This window comes from Engystomops pustulosus, chromosome 3, assembly GCF_040894005.1.
Source record: "Engystomops pustulosus chromosome 3, aEngPut4.maternal, whole genome shotgun sequence".
Classification (NCBI taxonomy): domain Eukaryota; kingdom Metazoa; phylum Chordata; class Amphibia; order Anura; family Leptodactylidae; genus Engystomops; species Engystomops pustulosus.
In genome coordinates this window covers 180,575,499-180,602,811 of record NC_092413.1, presented here as the reverse complement: position 1 = coordinate 180,602,811, position 27,313 = coordinate 180,575,499, and the positions used below count along the sequence as shown (strand labels likewise).

Below are 27,313 nucleotides of genomic sequence, written 5' to 3'. Positions count from 1 at the left end.
CCCCAAAATAGTTTATTTGGTGGGACCAAGGAACCTCTGACCATCCTAGTGAAGAGAGATGAGCGGATCCGACACCCCTGCCTAATCATAGCCATCCTGTCAGATGAATATTTCTGTGGATTTTGTGCAGTATAGGGCATTGCCATCACTAGAAAATAGAAACCTAATGAAAATGAGACAAGCGCTGATGTGAACAGAGCCTCAATGTTTAGCAGAAACAGTCAACTCTGAAACTGTAAAGTATGTGTAGCGGGGGAGTTATTATATAGCAATATTCAATACGTATAGGTCACAACCAGAGAGCACATACACACATACATATATATATATATATATATCTGAGGGCAAAGAACTTATGAAAAGAATCACCTGCACGCATGTCTTATTAAATACTATTATTGGAATGTCCTATAAATATCCCACAATCAGCTGTTATTGGAAGTTACGCAGGTTAAACATTCATTATGAATGAAGGAAGTAGGAAGCAGACCGACAGGACCCAACCTTGAAAAAAGCCAATGTCTCCAAAAACATAGTCCATCTAACAACAAATGATCCTACCTAATGCCTGCAATGCCTGTAAATGTGGAAAATCAGGTTATTTATGGCAGCAGGTCTGTAAAATATAGCAACAGAAATGTAATCGGATAGTTAGTTTGTAGATTAGACAGCAAAAGTGAATGAAGGAGCCATCACACTGTCTTAAAGCTGATTATTTCTCCAGTCCTTGCTAAATGAGGCGGATGTTCTATTCAGAGCTAATTTTGGTAGGCTCCTGGATTTCATCACTCCTGCACAGCGAGTATAAGGTTCTTCCAACCTGCCAGCGCCACTTCACCATATCCTTCAGCCTACCAGGGTTTTATAATAGCGGTCCAAGGATGAAAGAAAACTGGGCCCAGACCATGGCCCATTCAAATAAAAATACATGTATCTGCAATCAGTAAACTTTGCGAAGATGCAGTTTTGGGCTGAGAATGTTTCATATGAGAGTATACAAAAATATCCCATATATATGATATAAAGCTATGTGTAACTACCTTGAGGAGATGACATCACTGGGGTTATCCAACTCAAACATATTGTTGCTTGAATACAGAATTATACCCTTCCTTCCTCCAGCTTCTTCCCTGATTGCACCATGCACTTTAGGTAACTATATCTACTGTCATCTCTATGGTCAAAACACTTAATCTACATTGTGTTTTATATTTTGTACTTTGAATATGGTAGTACCATACTGTTGGTGGTTTTGAGCCATACCAGGCCTTACATCCTGGATTATATAGTATACTTATACTTTTTGCACTGACTTCAGGGATGGTTGCTGGACCATAGCACATGTAGTGCTTTTTAATTGCTTTTATGTATTTCTTGGCTTAATAAAGTTTTCATATTGTTTGCATACATCCTGTCTTGTTTCTGTGGTTCATGAATTATACCCTTCAGTTCCCATAATAGGGTCTGTTATGGAGGCCCCTGCCCTCAATCAAGACCTAGGCACAAATGCCAATTCAATGACTGACGTCATTTGAGCAGAAATGTAGTGGAGATCCCCTTTGTGGAATGTACCAGTTCATGGTGTATCCTTAGTACAGGTCATCAATCTGTAAAAAGTGGGACCACCTAATTTAAAATATGAATGGATTTTCTCCATACACCTATTGTTTCCATACTTCCCATATATCTCCCAATATTTCCTAAATAAATTTTTTTTGTACGGTTGATCCAATGGGGCTTATTTACTAAGTGTCTGCGGATCGCATTTCAGTCGGACTTTGCGGCGTTTTAGGATTTGCGTCGCTGTGACAGGTATTTAGAAGGGGATTGTGTTGCATGCTATCGGATTTTGGCGCCGGCTTTCATGCGACAGCAATCGGGGGGCGAGCCGTCGGAATAATTCGGACTGAGCACAAGATTTAACATTCAAATTGTGTTGCATCCAATGCACTTACAGACACCGGAAAGAAGATGGTACAGGATATTGGCGCACGACCTTAGTGAATTGCGGCACAGTGCATTGTCGTCGGACACTGCACTTTCGGGAACTCCGAGGGACCGGGTAAGTAAATGTGCCCCAATGTCTCACATTGGTGCATTACCACAGGCAATACATGCTTTCACTTTCATTATTGGTTCATTTCGAGTGTTTATCACTGATAATCTCAGTGTGTAATGATCTTATATATGATATGTATAAAATCATTATCAATAGAAATTATAAGACATGACTAAGAGCGTGCGATTACACTCAAAATGTGTTGGAATTTTGCCACTGTATGTAAGGGCACAAGATGTTTTATATGGACATCATTTTTGCTGAAATAAAGTTAACAAGCTGAAAGCACTAGATCGTAATTTCTTAGTTTGCATCAATTTTTAATCCCATAAATTCTGTTTACTACATACACTGGCAAAGAAAAAGGAAAACACAGAAGTTGAACTAATTCATAAATATACAAGAGGAATAACAGAAAAAAACCACACCTTCCTGTAAGTAGATATGACTGTTTTTACTCTGCATTGTCTTATTTTATTTGTATATGTCCCCCATGATTTGCGGAATATGATGGCGCTATATAAATAAAGATTATTATTATTATTATTAAAGGTGTTTTCCCATGAATTCAAGGTCTCAGTGATGAGACCCCCACAGATCACTAAAAAGCAGGCATGCGATGGGGTCGGACCCCTCGTCGCTCAACTACAGTAATGGAGCAGACGGCCGCGGCATAACCGTTTTTCTCCATACATCTCAATGGAGCCGATGGAAATTGCCGAGCGCCACGCTCAGAGATTGTCATCTGGCTCTGGATGATCATCAATGATCAATTATTCACACCCCCTATAATCAAAATTCATATTCTGGGCCTCCTGCTATCGCTGCAGACAGCCGGTGACATCACCTGGCTGTCTGCAAGTCTTGTGTATGCGCACTAACATCTCTCTTATGCAGCTGGCTGGAGACCAGCCTGGTTTACTTGCACAGCCGCACTACATAAGGGAAGTATTAGTGCGCATGCGTAAGACTTTAAGACAGCCAGTGACGTCACCTGTCTGTCTGCAAGTCTTGCGCATGCGCACTAACACCTCCCTTGTGCAGCTGGCTGGTGACCAGCCTGGTTTCTTTGCGCAGCCGCACTGCAGAAGGTAAATCTGGTGTTAGGTGTCCTTTCATTTAATGATTAAGTTTTGCCCTACAACATAGAAATCTTAGAAAGAAGAAAACAAGGAAATTATGAATCCATCCTTCCCATATATTACATTTAGAAAGACAACCAAAAGACTTCCAACGCTGTCACAAGGTTACAAGAAGGATGTAGATTAGCAGAAAAAGCCAAATCTCTAGAGGCAGGGAGCATATACAGGCTACTTTCTGGTTTCCTCCCACAGACACACAAAAATAACATAATCAATGAATGGAGTGGCTCGGTGTGCATTATTAATGTGAATATGGCACACAATATCTATAATTCCATTAGATGACCTCTAAGAGGAACCTTCGTGAAGAAAGCCTGGTATCACTATATGACTCTTCAGTGGAGTCTTTAGTCATCAATGCCAATGATGACATTAAACAAAGCAAAAGATACTATTCAGTCCATCCTTCAGATCATATAAGTCTGCCGAAATAAAACAGCTGTGAGTCAGCCGATCATGTATTATTCAGCTCTTCACAGACCGAAACTTCCAGGGCCTTCTTTTGTGCTCCGGGTGGTCGCGCACCTCCCAGGTTACTCTGCAGCATATGTCACAGGAAGAGCTCAGGAGCCATATGGTGCTCATTACATGGTCGTCTCTACACTGCGGCCATTTAATATCCTATATAATCTGTCCCTCAGTACTTGGATCCTACAGAGAATTTGTTGCAAATCACTTTAAAGCCATAGCTTAAACGGGCGATACAATTCAACATTCAATATGGATCTAGGGCACTTTTGTGTCTCCTTTAAAATAAAATTCCATTGAGGCTTTGCTTCAGCGGATCAAAGCCATTTCATGACAATCTAAAGTCTTTTAATCGCAGTTGGTTCAACTGGACCTGGAAGGGAATGAGGCATGAAAGACTGGATGTTCCGGTAAGTGTGGCAGTCATTTGGATCGGCAATCTCAGGGAAAATGAAAATCATTGGTGGACCATTGACCGATTTGCCCCAATTTGTCCTACTATCTATAATCCATCTATCATATTTCTTCATATCATATTTCCCCAATTTGTCCTACTATCTATAATCCATCTATAATATTGTTTTACCTTTTCATTCAGCCTGAATACGTGTCAGGCCTTATCAAGAAAAATACAAACTTGTTGGGAACTGTGTAGGCCACATAACCTGTTTACAGACTGTAACGGTTATCTCTGAGAAATGACTTCTCTATAAAACCATATTGGAGTTTCTGACGATAGACGCAATCCATCAAATTAAATTCTATTGCACCGGTTAACAACAACACGAGTTAATGAGGTAATGGTCAGTCCTGATGAATAAGTTATGGATCCTAGTGGTCACAAATGGTAATTACATACATGTGGCTGATGATGGTGGTTGTTCAGCGCACTACCATCTGGCGATTCTCTTTGCTACAGAATAAAATATGTAGGGAAGCAATTGCCCTTTCTGGGTCAATGATTAGGAGCACTTGGCCTACTGCACCAAACCCAAAATGTTACATGTAACATTGCATTTAGATTACTGTCATCACAGACAAAGGCTAAATGATCCTCTGACTACAATATTAACCCCTCTTGACATCAGTATGTTTACTGTATTCTCAAACCTTGGCAATAATGATATGGTTACAGACCACAATGGATGCTTTTGGGATGTGATCTTCCCAAACCAGGAATTGTTCCATATGGCTGTTAGCCATAAAATTTGCAAAAAATTTTTTAGAAAAATAAAACACTACCAGAAATTCTAAGGATAGATGCCATTTCGGAGACCCCCATTTCTAACCATAAAAGCTTTTTTTCTACAAGTTTTCTGTAGTTATTAGACCATCACTGACCTTCACGTTCTAACAACACTTCCGTCTTCATCACATTGACATGTGTGCATAATAGATAAGGACTAGAAGAAGCGGTAGAGTTTTCTGAGTTACTGGTGACGTGATGCGATGTCACTTAAGCTCCATTAACAATATAAAATATACAAATTACTCAGCTGTTTTGGAAGCATCAGGAATGCCATCAGTGTTAAAAATAAGGCACCGCAGCATTCTGCTAAGCAATCTCCAATCAATACACATTAACGTAGTCAGATATTACACAGATCATGGATTTTATCTCTGCATACTCGGTGTAAAGTGAGACCTCGGCATTTTGCTAGCTGTCATAGAACAACAACTAAATTGTAGTGGCACCGGAGGAGCTACGGTACCAAATGCATCCTCCCCGCTTCAGCTGGACTACAATTCTCTAGGCTATCAGTCACGCTTTCACAGTCAAATGACTAACCGTCCGGGTCCATGTGCTGAGACCATCTATCCAGATATTCTTGAGGTTGCTATATTACATCATCTTGTTAAAGAGTTGCAACAATGTTACCCTCAAGAAGAGTAGTATATAGCATAGGCTTCATTCTTCAGAAAACGAACGCATATCTCAACATGCGGGATCCTGAAGACATTGGGAGTCTTCCACGGACATTAGATAACTGATCGGTCCCAAGAAAACTATTAGCTCCTACCACTAGTATCTAGAGTGATGAGAGAGATGAGAGATGATGAGATCCATGAGATGGATATAAGACACAGTGGGCACATTTACTAAGAATGTGGGAAACATTCTTAAACGGTCACCTGTGACACATTTGTGGTGCAGACACTTCTTAAATACCTCTGCAAGCAGTTTACACCTAAAAGAATGTGCAAAGACTGTCAGAAAACTGGTGCAAAGCCCTTAGTAAATGTACCCCAATGACATTCTCAGTTCTGCTAACTCAACTATAACACAAACAGGGGCACATTTACTTACCCGGTCCAGTCGCGATCCAGCGGCGTGTTCTCCGAGGCTGATTCGGGTCTGCCGGGATTCACTAAGGTCCGTGCGCCCAATATCCACCTGCTGCGCCGAGGTCCGCTGGAGTTCACCTTCTTCGTCCCGGTGCATGTAAGTGCTGATCTTGCGACACAAATTCTTTTTTAAATTCTGCGTTTTTTCTGAATCCGTCGGGTTGCCCGGCGGCCAGGCCCACAATTTCTGTTGTGTACAAACCGGCGCCGATGTGCCAAAATCCTATCGCGTGCGCCAAAATCTCAGGGGAATTCGGTGCAAATCGGAAATCGACGGGAAACCCGACAAAAGTGCGTGATTCAGACCCTTAGTAAATGAGCCCCACAGAGTCAGCTCTGCCATTTTCCTCCCTCCCGGATAAAGCCTCTTATCTGTCGGTACCTTGCAGAGTAAGTTTCTGCACACTGTTGCTTGCTGGAAGTGAATGTGTCTGAGCTGGTCTTGTAATGTGGAGGCAAAGAGCACTGCAGTATGCAGACAGGAGAAGCTATTCATGACAAGAGTCCGACCATAGTTAGCAGATTTATGGTCATATACTGGGGCAACCAAAATTGAATTCACCAGGTCTGATAGAGACAGGTTGGAATTATGCCTGTGAAATGCTGTATTTTTGTTAATAACAGTGAATTAGAGAATTTGTTATTTTGTTATCCTGAGTATATTTAAAAATCTTGTCTTTATGGGAATACCCCTTTAAGGCCATGCACCAGGATACTCACATGTCCACTGTAGGCAGTGTTTGGCTGAGAAGCAAACAGGGGTTAAAACATTAAGATCTACCCTACACCTTTCCCTGACTAGTCCCTGAACTTGTGAAGTTGTGACTTTCGAGGGTGGATTTGGTTATCTCTTGGTTAGTCATTTTGATCTAGGAACGTTGTCCTGTTGGGGGCCACCTTTTATATCAGTTATCAAGCATGCAGGGGCAGTTTGGGGGGTTTAATGTTAGGGCTCTCTATACCTTCACATTCTGACATAGACATACAGGATGGAGTAAAATTGAGTGTCTATACCAGGTTTGGAAGAGGTAGTGGAGATACATCATTTGGCCCATCATTGTCTGAAGCAAAAAGTAATGAACCCCCAGGTCTCTGGCCACAGTTGAGAATATTCCTGGGGTGTTAACCCTGTAGTAATAGCAGGGCAGATGTAATTATTTATAGGCCGTTATTAAAGGGTTTTGGTTGGATTTCTTCATGGTAAGATTATCTCTTTATGTGTTGGATCCAATATCAGACAACATGCATATAAAATAAAACAGAGATGCAGAATGATTACAAAGCTTAAAAATTTTTTGTAAACACAAATCTTATATAAAGTATTTAAAATGTGATAATGTGGATGTTCTGGATATGCCTGTCTCTTCTATCTCCTTTTATTTGTATGGTGTGGTAGTAAGGCAGTAGAAAGTAGGGTAGGATATGCCAATCCAATGTCTAAATACTGTTCTTTACTCCATAACCTTCAAAATGGCTGACTCTGTTAACTCAGCTTACTTGTCACATCCACCATCATGCATTGTTGTCCTGAATAATTTAGATATTTTTTTAACGCTCCCTTCAAACATTTCAAATGAATTACCTTCCTCTACAAGAAAGCTTTGGAAACATGTAAAGTAAGTGTGAATCATCTTGGTGTTCAAAATGTGTTTGGAAAGTCAAAGAAGAAAAAAACTGCGTACATGGCTGCATACAATATGTCCGCTTTGTGCATGAAAGCAAATTAAATAATTAATAAGTTTGTTCTAAGACATAAAAGTATGAGCATGTTACTCTAAAGGGACTTGTGTATTGTCTTTCAAATACTGAAGAGGAAGGCTCGCGAACCAAGGCTAAGGCTCCGTGCTGTTCCCAGCAGCTGCTGCTGTGTTTGGCAGCGGAGCACAAAAGATCTCAAGATTGAGGAAACCATAGGATTTGTTAATAATGAAGCCCAACAAAGGCTTAACTCGAAATTTTAGACATATGCATCTGCCGTCATAAATAACAAACCGTGATTTACTGCCGATTGCAGAGTCTGAAGCAGGACCTAAATAAATTGGAGATGAAAACTATAAAGGGAATGCAATAGGCGCTTTGATGATACTACAGGAAGTCATCAAGAGGGAAACATCTGGCTGTTACTTTGAATTTTTCATAAGTGTTTAATGCAGATCTGCTACGATCCACAATGATATACAGTATACTGCTACAAAGACACCCTCCATAGTCAGGAATCGGATTCTGGAGGCATCATGCACTGAAAACAAGCTAAGATAGGTTCTGTAGGTTTGTTTTTAAGGTGAATATGTACCGGTATTTAAGTCAAAACTGGTATATTTTGTGAGTGTAATTCCAGATAAAGTTTTTTTTTTGTTTCTGTGACAATAGGATTTTCGGGCTGTCATGGGAACAAGGATTATCATTAAAGTTTAATTGCAAACACCTTTGAAAACGCTTATATTGACCATACTCGAGTATAAGCCTAGTTTATATATACTCGAGTATAAGCCTAGTTTTTCAGCACCAAAAAGTTCTGAAAACCCAAACTCACCTTATAGTCGAGTAAAAAATATATAGGTTTTACTAGGTTTTTGTGGTAAAGTTAGGGGCCTCGGCTTATACTTGTGTCGGCCTATACTCGAGTATATACGGTATACCTGCTCTGACTTACATACAAATTCAACTTAAGAACAAACCTACAGAACCAATCCTAGCTTGTTTTCAGTGTTTGATGCCTCCAGAATCCCATTCCTGTCTTTGGAGCAGCATATATCATTCTGGATTGTAGCAGATCTGCATTAAACACTTAAAGGAAATTCAAAGTAACAGCCACATGTTTCCCTTTTGACTGAACATTGCCCCTCTCCATCCGAATACATTTTAAAATAATCACCCTCATCCACAAAGCTCTGCATAATGCTGCACTTCCCTATCTCTCCTCTCATTAATTAATAATTAATCTTTACCTCAATCCAAACCTCTCACTCACATCTCCAGGACTTCTTCCGAGCTGCACCAATTCTCTGGAATGCCCTTCCCTGGCCTACCCAACCTCTACATAGGACTAATGATAAATCTCTCCCTATGTCGGGAGCTTATATACGCTGAGCATATACATATAACAGGAGGTGAATGTAGCCTTAGTCTGTTCTTTTTAACTGTTCTAATACAATTATGATAGATGATTGATTACATTAAAAAATAAGTTGAATAAAGATAATTTTCCAAAACGAAATATATTATTGAGGTGGATGGTTATATAATGAAGGGAACTCCATAGCAAAAGTAAAAAGGGGCTATTCTTTCACTATAGTCTCTATGCTTTGAACTTTATCCGGTACTTTTATTTCAGAATATATTTTAGGAAATGGTAAGAGCCGATATGGGGACCCATAAATGCTTTTTAAAGAGAACCCTATGATGTTAAACCTAGTGACTGATCCGCAGGCAGCGGGTTATAGAGGAGGACAGACTTCCCTGGCTGCGCCTTTTAGTAACTTTAAGCATTTTGCTCTCTTTAATAAGGTCTCTAGAGCTTTCAGCCTGGCCAGATGGAAGGAGAAACCTCAATGATACCAGCAAGCCAATGTCATTCCAAATTGAAATTACTTATAATATACCAGTATATACATTTTATTCTTGCCTGATCCCATCTTAACATCTTAACATCCATGGATATAAGTATAAGTACTACAAGCCGCCAGGTCCTCTCATTCCAGATGTTTGCAGACAGAATAGGCAGACCCTATGCTGCTGTGTAAGGAAATATCAGTTTACCTAACAGGCCGTGGTCTGTTCCTTGTTATATTTGCTCTTCTCTGACATCTTGTGAACTTTCTTCCCTAGTGTGTTTATAAGGCATCAGACAAAGGTCAAACCTTACTCCATCATCCACATCACCAGTGGCAACCAAGAAATATGCTGACTGAACGTCTGCAGCGCTGGTCATTAAACATTATTGGGTTTCCTGGAAACACCTGCAGCCTTATCTTAAAAAAAAAAAAAACCCTGCAATTTTGTAAAAAAAAAAAAAAAATTTTGAAAACTATACTTACCATATTTTTATTTTTCTTCCTGACTCCTGATACATCCAATTTTGTCTATTTATGGTTGCTTACAAAATGCCTACATATTCGGTGGCGATGTACAAAGATTGGCACTACTAGTGATGAGCGTACCTGTAAGAATTCTTCCAAATAGGTTAACAACTGGGGGTTGAGCTGAATCCAGACCTTGGCCCGAACTTAATGGTCAGGTCCGGGAGACTGCAACGTTTGCAATGTTTGGTACAAACCTGTAGTTTGTGTTCTCTCAACCCTAGTCATTACACATCTCCTGCCTCCAATAGGGCACAAAATCTGCAATCCTTATCTCAATCAAACATACAATTTCAAAGAAAGTCACTTACCCATCTATACATTCTTTGAATTGGGCCAACAGGACACCCAAGTATCCTATGGTTAGCCCAGACTCTAACCTAATACTGTAACCCAGAGGGTTGGATAAAATAAATTGGCCAGTTTCCAAAGGGTTGATAGAAAATGAACCCTCATAATCATTTTATCTGGTGGGACAAAAAAAACTACAGTCCCACATTATTTCTGTATGCTTTATCATTGAGGGAGAAAAACATCACACAACCAATGGAATGCATTCAACTTACACATGAGCAATACTCAAAAACAAGTGTTTAGAAGTACTGCAATGTATAGTAACACTAATGTGAAACATTACAAATCCTGTTGTGTGAACTTACCCAATGAAAGTTTCCATCCAGTTTTTGTGTATCAAGAAGCAAAGGAAGATAAAGAAAGGACACTACCATCATTCCGAGTTCCTTACTGGTCTCTACTTCTTGGAGTTTCACAGGAAATAACTAGAGATGATACACCATTGCCAGTGATTGCTAGTAAGTAAAGACCAATGAGGACCTGGGTAATTAAGAACTGGAACAATGTGAGACTACGGTGAGTACGGTTAAATTTTCATTTGTATCTTGATCCAACTCACAAAAAATAATTGCCGGAAAGCCCCCTTTAGGAACCCCAATTCCCCTATTTTCACAAGTAGAATTTTCCTATGATGCAAACACATGATCATTCCAGGATAAACGGACATAAAAGAAAGTTAAATAGATTTTATTTTAAACACTGAAATATATTTTGTGGATTTTATACATGTTTTAGGTGATGTGCACAAACTTTTGCATTGCAGGCATAAAATGATGAGAATTCTAGGCCAGGCACATACTCCTTAATCTGTATTAGAGGGACAAGGCAGACAGCAGTCACAGATCAATACCTGCAGCAAAATGGTGTTTGTCAAACAGCTCTTTAACATGGCAGCTGTGACAGAGTAGACATTTGAAAAAATTGCTCAAATGTTTATAGATAGGAGAACAATTTTCACCAAACTGAAATTTGACATTATGACTTGTGGTATTTATTCGAGATGTAGAAACACTTAAGATGCATGTAACATTTATTGTATACCTTAGGATATATGTTTTTTTCTTTCTTGGCTATAAACATTTGAGACAAAGAATCTTTGAAAACTTTGTTGAAGCAAATTGGTTTCCTAGATGCTAGTTATACCCATGATTATTAATAAGATTGCGAGCGTTCTGCAGATATTGGAAGTACATAGACGACTGTACAGTAATAAGGGTTACCAAGATGTTCTCTATAATGTCGCTAGAACATAAGTAGACTGGTTTGCGCTTTCTCAGGGGTGGGTGGCCCAATTTGTAAACATTACACCTTGAACCTTAGCTAAGCTTAGCTTACTTCATCTTTAAGAAATGACCAGACCTGAAGTTTTGTGTCAAGTCCATCATATATACAATCCAGACAAGGATGCTTCTCTTCTGAGCAGGCAGGGCAATTAGTTGAGAGGTAGTGTTTGAAACATGGATGACAAAAAATAGCAGCACCCTTTATTCATCCATTACACACTTTTCTTGTTTTCCAACCCCCTGCCCATTGTTTCCCGAGGATAAGTCATCAATATTTTAAGAACCCCCTCCTTTGAACATATCCCATATAGGAGAAAAGCTCAAGACTGGTTGCCTGCAGGAATCTGCTCCATCTGGTGAACTATAAAAATTGTATAAAGAAAATATAAAGAGAATCTGAAGACAATTCTTTTTGTGTTTCCCATATGTTAAAAAATATATATGACCTGGAGCCTGGAAGTTTAAAAGCAAAGCTGGAAAATTATTTACTACCACAATAAAAAGTGAACTTCTTCCTGTAACCCAGTTCATGTAACCAAAGTTGAGGCTGAGAGACTAAATCACACAAACTTTTCAGATATTTGAAGCACGATTTCCGGGGGAGAGAATGGATGGATAATAGCCTTTGAAACCAAGTGATCCTTATGTGATTAGCAAGGCCATGAAGCATGGAATACGATTAACCTTCCTGCAAATACAAAGCTCTGCCACCCACATTTAGAACTTCAATAGTCCTTTCCAGAACCAGCAAAACAACTCAATTGCCTATTTCAATATAGTATTTGCAAATGAAAAGGGTGTACTCTGTACCAATCCTTAACAACTGATACTAAACTGGTAATAGTAATATTGCTATTCCATTGCTTCTAATTTGTAAAATTACATGATATTAATAAATAGCCTAGAGGTTCAGGCCAATGTTTTAATGAAGGGGACAGGGGTTGTATGTTTGGTCAAACACTTAAAGCTACAACATTATAGAGGAATCTGACTTTCCCATAGCAGTTGATAGAGAACAGCTCAGACTTGTTGGTTTTAAAGAGATATCAGGTAGTGGGTTTTTCCTCCTTCTCCCTGATAACACTAGAATTTGCATGGGATTCCCTAGAGGAATATCTGTTGGATAAGTCTTTGGTCGAGACTAATCTAAGGTGTAGGTTACCTTTGGTCTTGTACAAGTGAAAAGTTTATTTCAATCCATCAGTGTCTCAATATCAGATTTCTGGAGTCATGTGTTAGATTAGATTTCCAGGAAGCAATCTGTAAATTGTAATGTAACCTCCATAGATAACACCATACTGATATGTGTAGCAGAGCAACTCTTCATCCATATTTCAAATAACTGATACTTTATTGAAAGAAGTAATTGTATTTTATTGCAAATCCTATGATTTCTCTGGAATAATATCATCCCTTGGAAAACAGCCTCCATTACAACAGCATAATAACAGGATCTGGGAGCCATTTGGAAGTGCCTGGACAAGCAGTGTAGACAGCTCCTACTGACAGCTAATCTACTCAGGACTTAAAGGAAACCAGAAATGTATCTAATAAATTACTATCAGTATGTTGTAAAGAAACTTAACACCCTTCAGATCATGTTTCATTCATGTCCCAGTGTGGTGGCATCATCCATAAAGTCAAGTTTGATATGAGATGGTTGTATAAAGTCATGGAGGCGGAGAGCTCAGTGCTGAAGTCAAGCTTTCCCTGACTCAATGCTTAACGTGCTATAATTGTAATCTCTAAGTACCGAGCTATCAGCGGCTGTCTCTGAGCAAGTCATCCTTATGATGTCAATCACAGCACGGGGGTGTTCAAAAGCAGAGAGAGCTTGACTCCACTGCTGAGGTCTCCACCTCCGCGACCGTATACAACTAATTTATTTTTCACTTCAAAGCTGATTTTCTGGATAGTGCCACCATACTAGGTCATGAAAGAAAAATGATCTGCAGTGTGCAGTACTTTAGCCGGTCAATTACGGCTGACAGGTTCTACTTAAATTACGTGTGGATTATATGCAACATTGTAGTGCATGGTCATGCTTAGTCTTTAAGATTATTGCATTGATTGGTCCAAGCAGAAGCTGCTTTCTATGAGGTCCATATACTTTAATAGGACATTTGGACCAGGGTTTCCTGATATACCATGCTGATCAGTCCCTGAAAACCAAAACAGGTTATTTTGCTGGAAAATGTTGAAATTGCCTGATGCAATGCAGTATGTAGAGGTGCTGAATGTTTACACCATTTCATAAAAGAGGTACTCCTTAAATGGGCATCCCCGTAATGACAAAAATAAGCCCAAATATCACAATTTGGATACGGACCAGTAAAATAAATTTAAAAGAACTTTTAACAAAATATCTAAAACTAAGCTTTATTTATAATACACATTTGCAAACATCTAAAATAACCTTAATGACTTACTATGCAGACTCAATACAATATTCCCTGGATCCCGGTATGTAATATTCCAAGGGAAATGGAAGCAATGGTAAATGCTGTCACGGACCACACTTGACTGGTTTGAAGTGCAAATGAACTGACAGCTGGTGCACAATGGAAGTCATTTCAGAAAATTTAGAAGAAATGCTCCAGTGCCCTTCCTTCATTAGATCTGTAAATCTTTACTCGGAACAAGACTAATATAATCACAGGTCACGCACATCTCGTTTGTAAAAGATCTTAGCCTTTCCAGGTAATTTAGTGCAATTAATATATATCATTAGCTGCCCCATGTACATGTGTAGAAAACTTGGAGGAGTGCATATGAAAAATGTCTCTTATTATTAGCACCTGGGGGTAAGATATTATCTATGAACTGCAATGATAAAAATTCAACAGCCAATTAAAACATCTGGGGTGAAAAGTGGCCTTTTAAGGTCTTCTCAAGGAATCTTGAAAACATGAGTTGTGGAGTATTTTTACTGTGTATATGCAATGTATGTATGAACTCCATTTTTTAAAGCCTCCTGCACACACAGGGTTGACTCCAGGTTTCAGTAGGCCCCTGGGTGACAGATCCTCAGTGGGCCTATTTGAACTCACAAGGCGGCATTAAAAATTCAGTAACTAACTTCAGTCTCCTGTTCCCTAGTATATTCCCTAGTATCATACAAAACAGCCCCCTCATGGTTACATTATATGAAGTCCTCTCATCCCCTATGGATTTATTAGATACAGCCCCCCTCATCCCTATGAATTCCTAATGTACAGCCTCATATGGGCTCCCCCAGCAGCCCTGGGCCCCGGCACTTGCCCAGGCATGCCCAGTGCTGACACTTGTTTGTAGACCGTGAGATCAGTGAATGAGGTCCACTCACACGCTGGTGACTGTAGAAAAAGACTGCCTATACCCCAACTCAGATAGAAATAGATCCGCCCTTATAATTTGTGGCTCCGGCAGCCGGTCCATACTCGGAGCCATGGAAGTAACAGAAGTAAAAGGGGCACCTGTGATAACCACTAAAACAATGGCTAGCACAAGTCCAAAAAATATTCATGTGCATGTAGCCTAATACTGTGATAAGCGTTAATCTTACAGCTCCTGATGACCAGCATATTAAAGTGCAGACACGGCCATCATACTTGTAAAAAAAAAAGGCACAGAACTTGACGCATCAGCTGTTTACGACCATCAGACTACAGTCTCATTTTATTTAGTTTGCCTGCTTTTAGCATCAGTTGACAGTCTGTGAAAAGACACAACACTTACTAGTTGGCTGCTCTCCAACGAGGCCATGCAGTTTGTGTTGCTGCATTCTGGGCTTGGCTATCCTACACTGCCATTTGCTTCACTGGATACCAGTAACAAGATCAAGCTATGTAAAGACACTGAACAAGTAGGACATGCTGGGAAATGTGAGCTCAGCCACTTTTAGACTTGTAAATACAGCTTTGAATTAAAATAAACAGGTTTTTATAAGGAACGTAAAATATAGTTTCTTTATGTTATTGCTTTATGTAAACACCGAAATGAATGTCCTTTGTAAGCCAGTTCTTCAAAATTATAAAATAATAAAAATTATTACAAGATATAATATAATGAATTTTCATATTCATATTTGTCATATTCATATCAGCTCACTGGCAATAAGTATCATGAGCATAGCCCCGGCGATGGAAACTGATGTCAAGTTTTATCAATGACAATGCTCTTAGAATGCCATGAAATCCGCCTAAATGACCCCATTATCATTTCATCATATTAAACCTTCACCTGTTAAGGCGGCAATGAATAAGCTATTTTTATGGAGCACATTCCAGGGTCACTGCTTCATGGTAGGTTTGATACTAGAAATGATGTTGTTATGGAGATGGAGATACAAAAAGCACATTAAAATAATATGCGGTGGTAACTGCTTATTGCCCTGCTGTTTAGTACTCAGCTGACACTAGATCATTGTGTACAGGGTCATTTTCTATAATATCACTGCTTTTCTTCCAATTTCAGGCCGTGCAGTTCAGGGAAAACACAGTTATGCTGACATTACAGACAATCCACAGACATTTGTGTCTGGAGGGAGCACCAGCAGAAAATGAAGAAAGTATCACTGAACTGAGTGGCTATTACTGTTATCAGAGGGGTCGTCCACTTTCACTTAGAGACACAAAGATGGAAAACGTAAATGTGAGAAAACACTGAATTGACTTGACTACATGACGCTGATGTAATGTGAATATCCACATATATTTATGGACAGCTGTAGACATAACCGAGTTATTCTTGGAAATTAGTCTCACCTCAGGTCTCCCCTAAGCAATTCGCAATCAACCATTGTTGACTTTGTACGTTCCTCCCATAGCATATAATGTAAACCTACTGAGGCAAAGGGTTAGGGATCAGTGTTGCTTTTGTTGTCCTTAGGGAGGGCTATTAAAAGACTGAAAATGTGAGCTTTTTCCACTGCAGGCGCTGTGTAATATTCCTATACTTTGAGCATAGAGAGGATATTTAGTAGGGCTCTGGTGACCAAGGAGGGGCTCCTAGTAATACAATGAGAATGGTATAACAATACAAGTTGTGATACCATTTTGTAGACTAGCCCTGTGGCCAAATTCACATTTCAGCTTTGGTGTTAGGATTGAAGTTACAGTCAAATGTTTTATGGGTTGCCAAATGATGTTTGTTTCCCTCTTGATCAACGTAGATAGGTTGGTATACAAGGGCATGTCCACACTGTGCTCCCGATAAACATATCATATGCCGCAGAAAAGCTCCAAATGTATTTAATGAACATTTACCATTTACCAAATAGTGATGACTCTCTTATTGACCTCCCTTGGACATTTATATTGGAAGCGTGCTCTTTCTCAGATGTTTGGCCAATGCCAAAAAAACCTTATCCTGTTCATTATACATTTTTACGGCCAATGGCCCACATCTATCAAAAACATAGGTGTAGTTTGTCTGTGAAGTCTTGAGAGGACGCCAGATTCATGAATTGTCGGCACGTTCTTCATGAATTTGGTGCCCTCTGCTCTGTTCCGACAAAGTGCACCAACTTTTTTTTCAGTTTGCCTTTAACATGGGACGTGCGACACAATTCTGTCGGACACTCGTGGACACCTTCAAATATATAGTTTTGAAATTCAGACATGTCACAGAAGTGTTCACTGCGGCACTTGAGGAAGTTACTCATAACATCCACAACGTTTCTGCCCGTTAGGACATTTATGAGTCACAACAGAGAGAAGAAAATAAATTGTGAATCACTGGATTCTAGATGTTAATACTTGGCTGCTTCTCAAGAACAACTGACCGCACTGCAAGTACCTAACAAACCCTTCTGCGTAACCCTGCAGAGGAATGCGCAGCCTTGTTTAACACCACAGTCTCTATGGTGATTATTTGATCGGTGAACGTCAAATTGTTACCATATGAATCATTTTCCAGAGTACTTTCATTTTTCATGTAAGATCATTTCAGATCCAGGACAAAAATGTAATGATACAACATATGAAAGTTACATTGCACATCAATATCTTCATATCTCTCCTCTTCATTCTCAGAGTACTGTAATACCCAGTGTTCATATTCTGCTGATAGCACCTACCACCCATTAAGCTGATGCTTAGTCTGCACCTTGTGGAATCGCTGTTTTTTATATGGGATTCTTAAAGGGGCTATCTCAAGGATAATAAACATGGCAATGCCACACATTACCATGGTATAGATAAATAGAGCTGAGCTAGGGGCGTAACTACAGCGGTAGTAGCTGTAGCAGCTGCTATGGGGCCCACAGTGTCAGGGGGCCCCAGCATCTGACCTGACACACTAAAGAATGTTGAATGTGTCGTCTACTTCCCCCATGTGGTCTGCAGTTACTGGGAAAGATATGTGCCCTCAACTTCCCTGGGATAAGAAGACTGCCTGGTGAAGGGAGAGGGGCCCCCCATTCAGAAGTCTGCTGCTGGACCCAGCTGCTCCTAGAGCTGACCTGCTATACCAGGCCCTACACAAGGTTAGGAGTGGTCGATTTTTGGAAGAAAACAGCCATGTTTTGCAGCCCCCAGACGACCCCTTTAAGTTTCATCTACACCTTCAAGTTATTGTGGATTTTAAGCTGTTCTGCGAACACTTTACTATATCAGTAAATCTGGAGATTTTGTATCCATTTCACTACAAATGGTGCATAAAAAATCTGCATAAAATGTAATAAAATCCATCTCAATTTTCTTATTTAACCGGAAAAAAAAAATGATTGTAAACCCACCTTTCCTGTACAAGCTGCCGTCTCCACTACTGCAATGCAGCTGTGGGTCACATAACACTGACAGCTGAGATGGAGGGGGCTTTCAGAGATACTTGGCCCCTGACATTCTCGCTGATCTAGCAGCTATGGGAGAACGACATGTATATAATATGGCTCTTAATGCATATCCTGCTCAGTCTGTCACTGTACTCTAGAGTTTACATAGGATGTGGAGGTTTATTTCCACTGCAAATATTTTCTTCTCCAGCTTTAAACTCTTACAGCAAGATTTTTTGCACTTTGTAAGCACTTTGGGTGCAGTGCACCAGAGGTTCAGCAATAGCTGCTGCATATGTTTTTGGCAAGTTATAAAAGCTTAATTTGTTCTCATAAACGACATAGTTTTTCTCTTTTAATCTTAATCCATAATATGGAAATACGTTTAATTCCTTTATCGCACGCCCTCGTCCGCAAAACGTGGCACACTGCTGCGCGGCCACTGCTCCGAAGCCGGAGCTACTGCGCAGAACTCCGGCTTCTCGGATGAGGACGCAAGGCTACGAGGAACTGCGTGCCGAAGATGTCAGGGTAGGAGGAGAAAAGAGGCTACTGTAGCCGTGATGTGTAGCCTCATATCCGGCTACTCCACGCCCCAGTACCCGCTTTAGAAAATTTACAAATTAGGGTATTAAAGATTTTTTTTAAATAGTGGGGACGTGAGCATTAGCTCTAAAAAGGGCTATCCTCACATCCCATACATCCACCTACCACCTGTTCTACCTTTATAGGTAGAATCGTGGTGGTAGGTTCCCTTTAAGGAAATCTATAATCAAAATCAAGCAAGATAAACCAGGGGTAAAATGTATTAGTGTATTAATCTTCTTAGATTTGTTATCCATGGCCTCCTTCCTTCTACAATCAACTTTTAAAATGATGCTAATGAGACAGTGTAACAGTCTGTTAAGGCAGATCACAGAGGGGCAAGGGTAGCCTTACAAGCATCATTTTAAAAGTAGATTTTATAGGAAAGAGGCCACGGATAACAAATATCCGGGGCCTGTATCAATGAGTAAGTGCCCCTGGTTTATCATGCTGGGTTTTGATGGTAGATTTCCTTTAGTATTATCAAGAAATGCCACAGGAAGAACTAATGAAATAGTTAAAGGTAATAATGTAGACTATAAGATATAAAATATGCTATACAGTGTCTCATTATGCAAAAAGCTGTAATGTTGCTTGTTTTTTTTTGCAAACTGCAATACCTTAATGCTAACATAATACAAACCAGACCTCACAAGATTCCCATCCACATAGACAGAGCTGTTGTAGAGACTCCCTCCTGACTATGTCATCCCTGCATATTCTGGCATGAAGCTTGATTACTCCATTAAAGCCTGAATGTAGAAACTGTATCTCTGTGCTAATACTCCAGGGGCTGCATCAGATCACTGAGCTAAAAATAAAATGTTCATGAGGGACTTGGGTCTAGTGGTTTATTCGCTCTACTACAAACAGTTTAAGGGCTAACCAGAGAAATCATGGTATGTACTGCAGTCTATAGTACAGGTGCAATGGTTTAGAGGTAGAGGTATAAGCAGTGCATGTAATGAAGATCACATTATTGCAACCTAACACTACATCTATGTCTTTGAGATATATTTTTTATTTGTAACCCTTAGTGTTGCTACAGATGTCGAATTATAAGCTTAATGGGGTATTCTCAAATGTGAATTCAAAATTAATTTAACTTATCTGCCAGAAATATACAATTCCTTAATTGCATAATTTAAAAAAAAAGTGTACCTATGTGAAAGTAATTAACTATAAAAATCTCCATGTTGTGCCTTAGAAATGAGATAGCTGTCCTTAGATACGACCAACCAGCACCCTGGTAGCAGTGGCCACACATGTGTTATTGAGACACCCAACCACCTGGATTCAGCCTTTATTACCACAGAACGGCAGTGGGACTGCAACTACTGCCCATTCCATATACACAAACTATTTGTTTCTATGTTCCATCACTCCTACTGTATTGGTCGTATCCAAGAACAGCTGTCCTCCATTCCTAAAGGACCACATGAATACATTCACTGGATATTATTTTCACATGGGTCATTTTCTAAGTTTTTAATTGTTTTTAATTACATCAAATTGAAGGAATGCATGCAAATGGCAAATGAATTAAATTAACTGTAAATGTCCAGATGAGAATACCCCTTTAAGGGAGGTAGTGTGCTCCCTCTTACTAACCATAAATTCTTTAATATTAGTTATTATACTCTGTAGAAAATATATGAAACTGTCAAAAGAACATCTTTGTTGCCTATAACAACCAATTTTCTAATTTTCTAATACAAACGTACAGTTTTCTGTAATTCCTCGCTATGGGCCATAAATACCGTTTTTCTTTAACATAGTTTTCATGGATCTATGATTCTACTTTAGAAAGGGGAGAGATTATAAAATTGTCTGAAAGAAAATAGAGATTTGGTAGTGGAGAGACATCTAAATCACCAACTATTTCTACAGCATTTGTGAGGCACTTGTATATCTAATGACAGCACATTATAATTACGGTATGTCTATAAATATGTGAATGGAAATGTTGTGCAACACAATCATCAAATGGAGCGACTGATGGCAGCGCCAGTCACCTCCTCCGTGGTAGGTGGAATCTATTTTAGAACGTTGGCAGCTCGACATGTTATATTGAGGAGATGGATTAAACAGACGCTGGAGAAAGCCATGTCTACATGATGTGAGGAAGGGACAAGCAAATGATCTGGAAAGAGCTTGTTTTTTACCTCAAAATGAAGAGAAATATAGATAACGTGCAAATTATTATGACCCTAGACTATGACCCTAGACATTTGAACTTTAACCCTATCTGCACATGAATGTGTGCTTTACAATGGCCACAAATAACTGATCCGTTGGGGAGATTTATCATGAGTGTCTGAGAGAAAAACTGTTCTAGTTACTCATTGCAACCAATCAGAGCTCGGCTTTCATTTTCCAACAGCTGTTTACAAAATTATATCTGAGCTCTGATTGGTTTCCATGAGCAACTTAAAGAGTTTTACCTCAGACACCTCTGATAAATCTCTCCCCCTTGGCGTGTGAGAACCTGTGTGGGCACAGCATTAATGACTGCATGAGCTAAAAACATGGGCAGGAATAGGACCTGCTGTGGGGCCTCCTGTGTTTCGGGCAGTCGGCTCATACACGGAGCAGTGAAAACCATGGCAATGTGTATAAAAATAAATGCTAGACATCGAAACAATGGGGGAGATGAATCAATCTGTTACCGCCAGAAAACTGGAGTAGTTTACATCTGAAATTACCTGTGCCACATTTACTGAAGTTTTTAGACCATTTTTAGACTGTTTTCGGGCCCTCTGAAAAGGGAGTGTGTCCTCAGTAGAAGGGGGTGTGGTTGAAATGATAAAGGCTGCCTCTCTTACTAGACCCTCATCAATTGGAGCTAGCAGTATGGATCTAGGCTATGGTCAGAAATGGGCAACTAACAATCTGACAATATTGCTACCATCATCAAGACTTCCTGTGCCCCTTGCCACCCTTTTTACAATTAGACTTTATTATTCCAGGCATTACGATCCAGTGGCTGTAGTCTTCTTTATAACCTATCCAAGCCTATGTGAGACATAACAACTAACATGACTTAGACTTGTTTCTCATGGGCCCATAGAATGTTCAAGGTGCTTGAAGGAGTTGTTTCATTTCAGCAAATAAATGTTATTGTTTATATGATAAAGACAATTTTTCAATATATTTTCTATTGGTTTTCTAGATCTCTGCTTGCTGTCATTATTAAGGAAGTTCCATTATTTACTTCCTTTGGATAGAAATCTGTCCATGGTCAAGTGCTGTTATACAGATACACAGCTCGCTATATCCCTGGTCATGTGATGTCACACAGGTAGAACGGCTCGTTATATTGTTGGTTATGTGATGTCACAGGTCCACAGCTCGTTATATCCTTGGTCATGTGGTGTCATACAGGTGTACAGCTCGTTATATCCCTGGTCATGTGAAGTCACACAGGAGTACGGCTCGTTATATACCAGGTCATGTGAAGTCACACAGGTGCACGGCTCGTTATATACCTGGTCATGTGAAGTCACACAGGTGCACGGCTCGTTATATCCCTGGTCATGTGAAGTCACACAGGTGCGCGGCTCGTTATATCCCTGGTCATGTGAAGTCACACAGGTGCACGGCTCATTATATCCTTGTTCATGTGAAGTCAAATAGGTGCACGGCTCATTATATCCCTGTTCATGTGAAGTCACACAGGTGTATAGCTCATTATATCCCTGGTCATGTGAAGTCACACAGGTGCACGGTTCGTTATATCCCTGTTCATGTGAAGTCACATAGGTGCACGGCTCATTATATCCCTGGTCATGTGAAGTCACACAGGTGCACGGCTCGTTATATCCCTGTTCATGTGAAGTCACACAGGTGCACGGCTCATTATATCCCTGTTCTTGTGAATCACACAGGTGCACGGCTCGTTATATCCCTGGTCATGTGAAGTCACACAGGTGCACGGCTCATTATATCCCTGTTCATGTGAAGTCACACAGGTGCACGGCTCGTTATATCCCTGGTCATGTGAAGTCACACAGGTGCACGGCTTGTTATATCCCTGTTCATGTGAAGTCACATAGGTGCCCGGCTCATTATATCCCTGTTCATGTGAAGTCACACAGGTACACGGCTCGTTATATCCCTGGTCATGTGAAGTCACACAGGTGCACGGCTCATTATATCCCTGTTCATGTGAAGTCACACAGGTGCACGGCTTGTTATATCCCTGTTCATGTGAAGTCACACAGGTGCACGGCTCATTATATCCCTGTTCATGTGAAGTAACACAGGTGCATAGCTCATTATATCCCTGGTCATGTGAAGTTACACAGGTGCATGGCTCATTATATCCCTGGTCATCTGATGTCTCGCTGGTGTCACAGAGAATAATCAGAGCCTTGCACCTGTGTGACATCACATGACCAGGGACCGAATTTATCCAAAGGAAGTAAACAATGAAGCTTCCTATAGAAACACAGCAAGCATAGATCTAGAAAACCATGACAAATTGATACAGAAGGTATATTTCAAAACTATATAAGTTTTCATTATACAAAAATGACATTCATTTGTGGAAACTGGACAACCCCTTTAAATCCTCTGTCATGTGCATTGTATCTGCAATACTTCTATACATCCCATTGCTATTACATAAAGGCAGATCTTTACATTACTAATGTAAACCCCTTAGATGATGCAGTCCTGATGATAGCCTTCCAGGCATCACAAATATAAACTACTTTAGCAATCAGCCTTACAGAAAATGAAGCATAAATAAACATGAAATTATTCACTTGTTAAATCAATCAACCTTTCGGCCCAGGGATATAATTCAGGTACAGGGCAGGTTATTTCCAGCCTCCAACATTAATAATAGATCTACAGCAACAAAGCCGGGTGTATCTTTTACAGCATCCTGAATGGAAACTGGAAGATAAGCAACCGGAGACTTAAATTGCTTTCTCTTCATAAAGCATCTAGTCAAATGCCATATGTGTATATACAATATAAAACCATAGCCTATGTACAGTATATGCACATGATAAATCTGAATTGTACAATGTCCTGCCGGAGTTCACGTACATTGACAGGGAGGATTCAGTTCAGCCTGCATTCAGTTCATTAAATATTAACTATTTACTACGTTCAACCCCATTATTAGCTAGTTATGTCTTCTGGCTAATGTCACTATGTTATCAGACCTGAATAATAATATTACAAAACATAAGATGTGGAAAAGGGTATGTTGTAAAGGTTACAATATTAGATAGCCAACACATCCAAAAGAACCATATAATTCAAACAAAGACAAAGCCGATGTGTATAGGCTGAAGCAAGTATAAATTTTATTAAATAATACACACCAATAAGAGGATGTCACACCTCAAATCTTAAAAACATTTAAAAACGTGTACAAATACACAAAAACATGTGGATCCATATGGGTAAAAAGGATCCACACCAGGCCACAGGTCAAACACAATGCAAACACTGATCCCCTATGTAAGAAGTCAATTCATGATACAATATGTATGCCAAATCCCTATACCAATACCCATGTAATCCTGTATAAGTCCCCAGAAGGGGAAAACGTCCTAAAAGATGAAAAAATATGAGCAAGGCAAAGTCAGGCAGCTACAGAGGTATCAGGTGGAAAAAGGTATCTGATGGGACAGTGTTGTCCGGAACCTGAGGCCAGAGGCACCCCACGCGTTACGTCGCAATCATGCGACTTCCTCAGGGACCGACCCCTGAGGAAGTCGCATGATTGCGACGTAACGCGTGGGGTGCCTCTGGCCTCAGGTTCCGGACAACACTGTCCCATCAGATACCTTTTTCCACCTGATACCTCTGTAGCTGCCTGACTTTGCCTTGCTCATATTTTTTCATCTTTTAGGACGTTTTCCCCTTCTGGGGACTTATACAGGATTACATGGGTATTGGTATAGGGATTTGGCATACATATTGTATCATGAATTGACTTCTTACATAGGGGTCAGTGTTTGCATTGTGTTTGACCTGTGGCCTGGTGTGGATCCTTTTTACCCATATGGATCCACATGTTTTTGTGTATTTGTACACGTTTTTAAATGTTTTTAAGATTTGAGGTGTGACATCCTCTTATTGGTGTGTATTATTTAATAAAATTTATACTTGCTTCAGCCTATACACATCGGCTTTGTCTTTGTTTGAATTACCTGAATAATAATATGTGACTTTAGTAATTCTTGAACAACATTTCTTACGAGAAAGCCTGGCACCTTAACCAGTAACAATTGGAAAGCATTGTAATATCCGCTAAACACTAATCCTTCTAGAAACTCACATGGAAATACATTTTGTTCAAGAGCAGAAAGAAACCTGGCGTTTGTAAAGTAGCACAATCCTCAAGAATAAAGTAACTGCAAAATAATCGTAACTTTCCACAGAGCGGCAACATTCAGGAATTTTGTTTACTGGCATAGAAAATTTAAGTAAAAGCCAAAAAAAGGAATAAGAAAAAAAAAAAAAAAAAGTAGGACCTTGAAAAGCCAAGATGATTGTGGTCACTGCCTCCACAACGTTGTGCAACCTGTGTGGGGGTTAATTCTGGGGAACTAGAGGAACAGATAACAGAGTTATGCTGACTTGCTTAATGTACCTACCTCTCCATGAAGCTTTTTGTGTAGCCACAGCGTGCCATTGTAGATACCTGGCAAAAATTGTGCGCTGTGCGTGTGTGGGACTAAAGGGCTTTCTAAGAACAGGCTGATTGATATTTTGTAGTCCTCTATTATTCCCAGTGTGTACAGTGTCCTGTGGATTTGTATAGAGTTTGCAGTAACTTGGTGCTTGTTATTGCCAACATGTTACAGTAGCAACAAAATGCAATTGTGACTGTGATTCGTTTTTGGATTACCTATAAATCAATACGTTCATTAGGCCATGTTTGCAGAATGATCATCAATAGGTCACCATCATTAACAATTTTGAATGTCATACATACAGTCATCACTAACACCAGCAATATATTGTATTAACTTGCCTATATAGACAATACTACTACTATATCATCATAATAAAAAGTACTTACGATCAAGTCCATTGATGTATCGCATTGTAATTTCACAGTGACCCCATACAGCGCTGACAATAGGGTAAAGTTTTTTCCCTTTTAGTCCTCTGAAGGCAACTCCTAAATATTGTCCATCAACTATGAAGCTAAGAGTTCCCTCATCCATGTCTAAAACTACCATCAAAGAGTCTGGGAGTACAAATGACTCATCAGGTTCCAGAAAAGCTGGATACGTAACACCAGGTTGATTTTTACAGTTGTAATAAAGTTTGTTTCGTCCTAGGTCCCAGCCCCAAGACTCACTATTGCTTCCTACCAATGAAGTATATCCAACTGAATGTAAAGGGGCATCTGCAGTTGACACCCCCACAACAGCATGGGTTCCTCTTTGTCTTGTAGGCCAATGGATTTGCCAAACATGAAGGCCTCTTGTGTAGCCAACTTTTCCTCTGATGCAGTCTGTACTTTGTGCAACCGGGTGCCGGTGAAACGTCAGCCGGTCGTCCTCCTTCACAAAAATATTCAGAGACCGGTCCTCATTGTTCCAGGCATGTTTGTGCTGAACTTCCAAAGTAGCCATGGGCATATCCAGCAGCATATCTAGTCTAGCAGGCTTGCAAAAGTCAGGGCCCCTTAGTTCTCTTTTGACAGGTCTATAGGGAGGGTCCCGGACATCCACAGACTTTATACTCCCTGAGATCTTTTGACCCATTTCTTGTCTGTGGGTTGATAGAAAGGGGTTAGGGTAAGGGGAAAGGGAAGATGTTCCTTTGTTTCCTTCTGTTACCTCATTAAAAAATATGTATATTGAAGCCAGATACTTGTGCACCACAAGCAGCCTATGAAGACCCTCGGAGGATCAGCAATCTTCTGGAGAGTGTTTCCTGGAAGAAAAGAGAACATTATATTAGTCTTGGATGAATGACATAAATGGGGTTGTACAGAAAATTTGAATTCGTGTTTCTCAGCCTTGGACCTTATGTTCCTAAACACAGTTTATCTGATATGCGTATAACGTGTAGCTAATTAATAATTCCTCCTTTCACAGTTGTTACATTAAACTCTGATTCCATGCTTTATCCGGGAAACCTCAAGAGAACAAGTCGAAAAACTGAGAAGTGGAGGAACACATAGAAGAACTCAACAGAATGAAAGCATCTCACACACCATGTTAAAGCATGAGATGTAATGACTAGACTTTAAATATGTACAG

The 27,313-nt window shown here is 39.9% G+C and overlaps 1 protein-coding gene across 3 annotated transcripts in view; it reads right to left on the bottom strand.

The window, feature by feature from the left end:
- The window catches only part of SPSB4 (splA/ryanodine receptor domain and SOCS box containing 4), a 101,688-nt gene that overhangs the window by 28,444 nt on the left and 45,931 nt on the right, over positions 1-27,313 (bottom strand). For all 3 annotated transcript variants that reach the window (XM_072143118.1, XM_072143120.1, XM_072143119.1), the window contains exon 2: positions 26,119-26,984. In XM_072143118.1, the coding sequence (XP_071999219.1) occupies positions 26,119-26,812 (694 nt within the window). In that variant the 5' untranslated portion in view covers positions 26,813-26,984. The remainder of the gene's footprint in view (positions 1-26,118; positions 26,985-27,313) is intronic.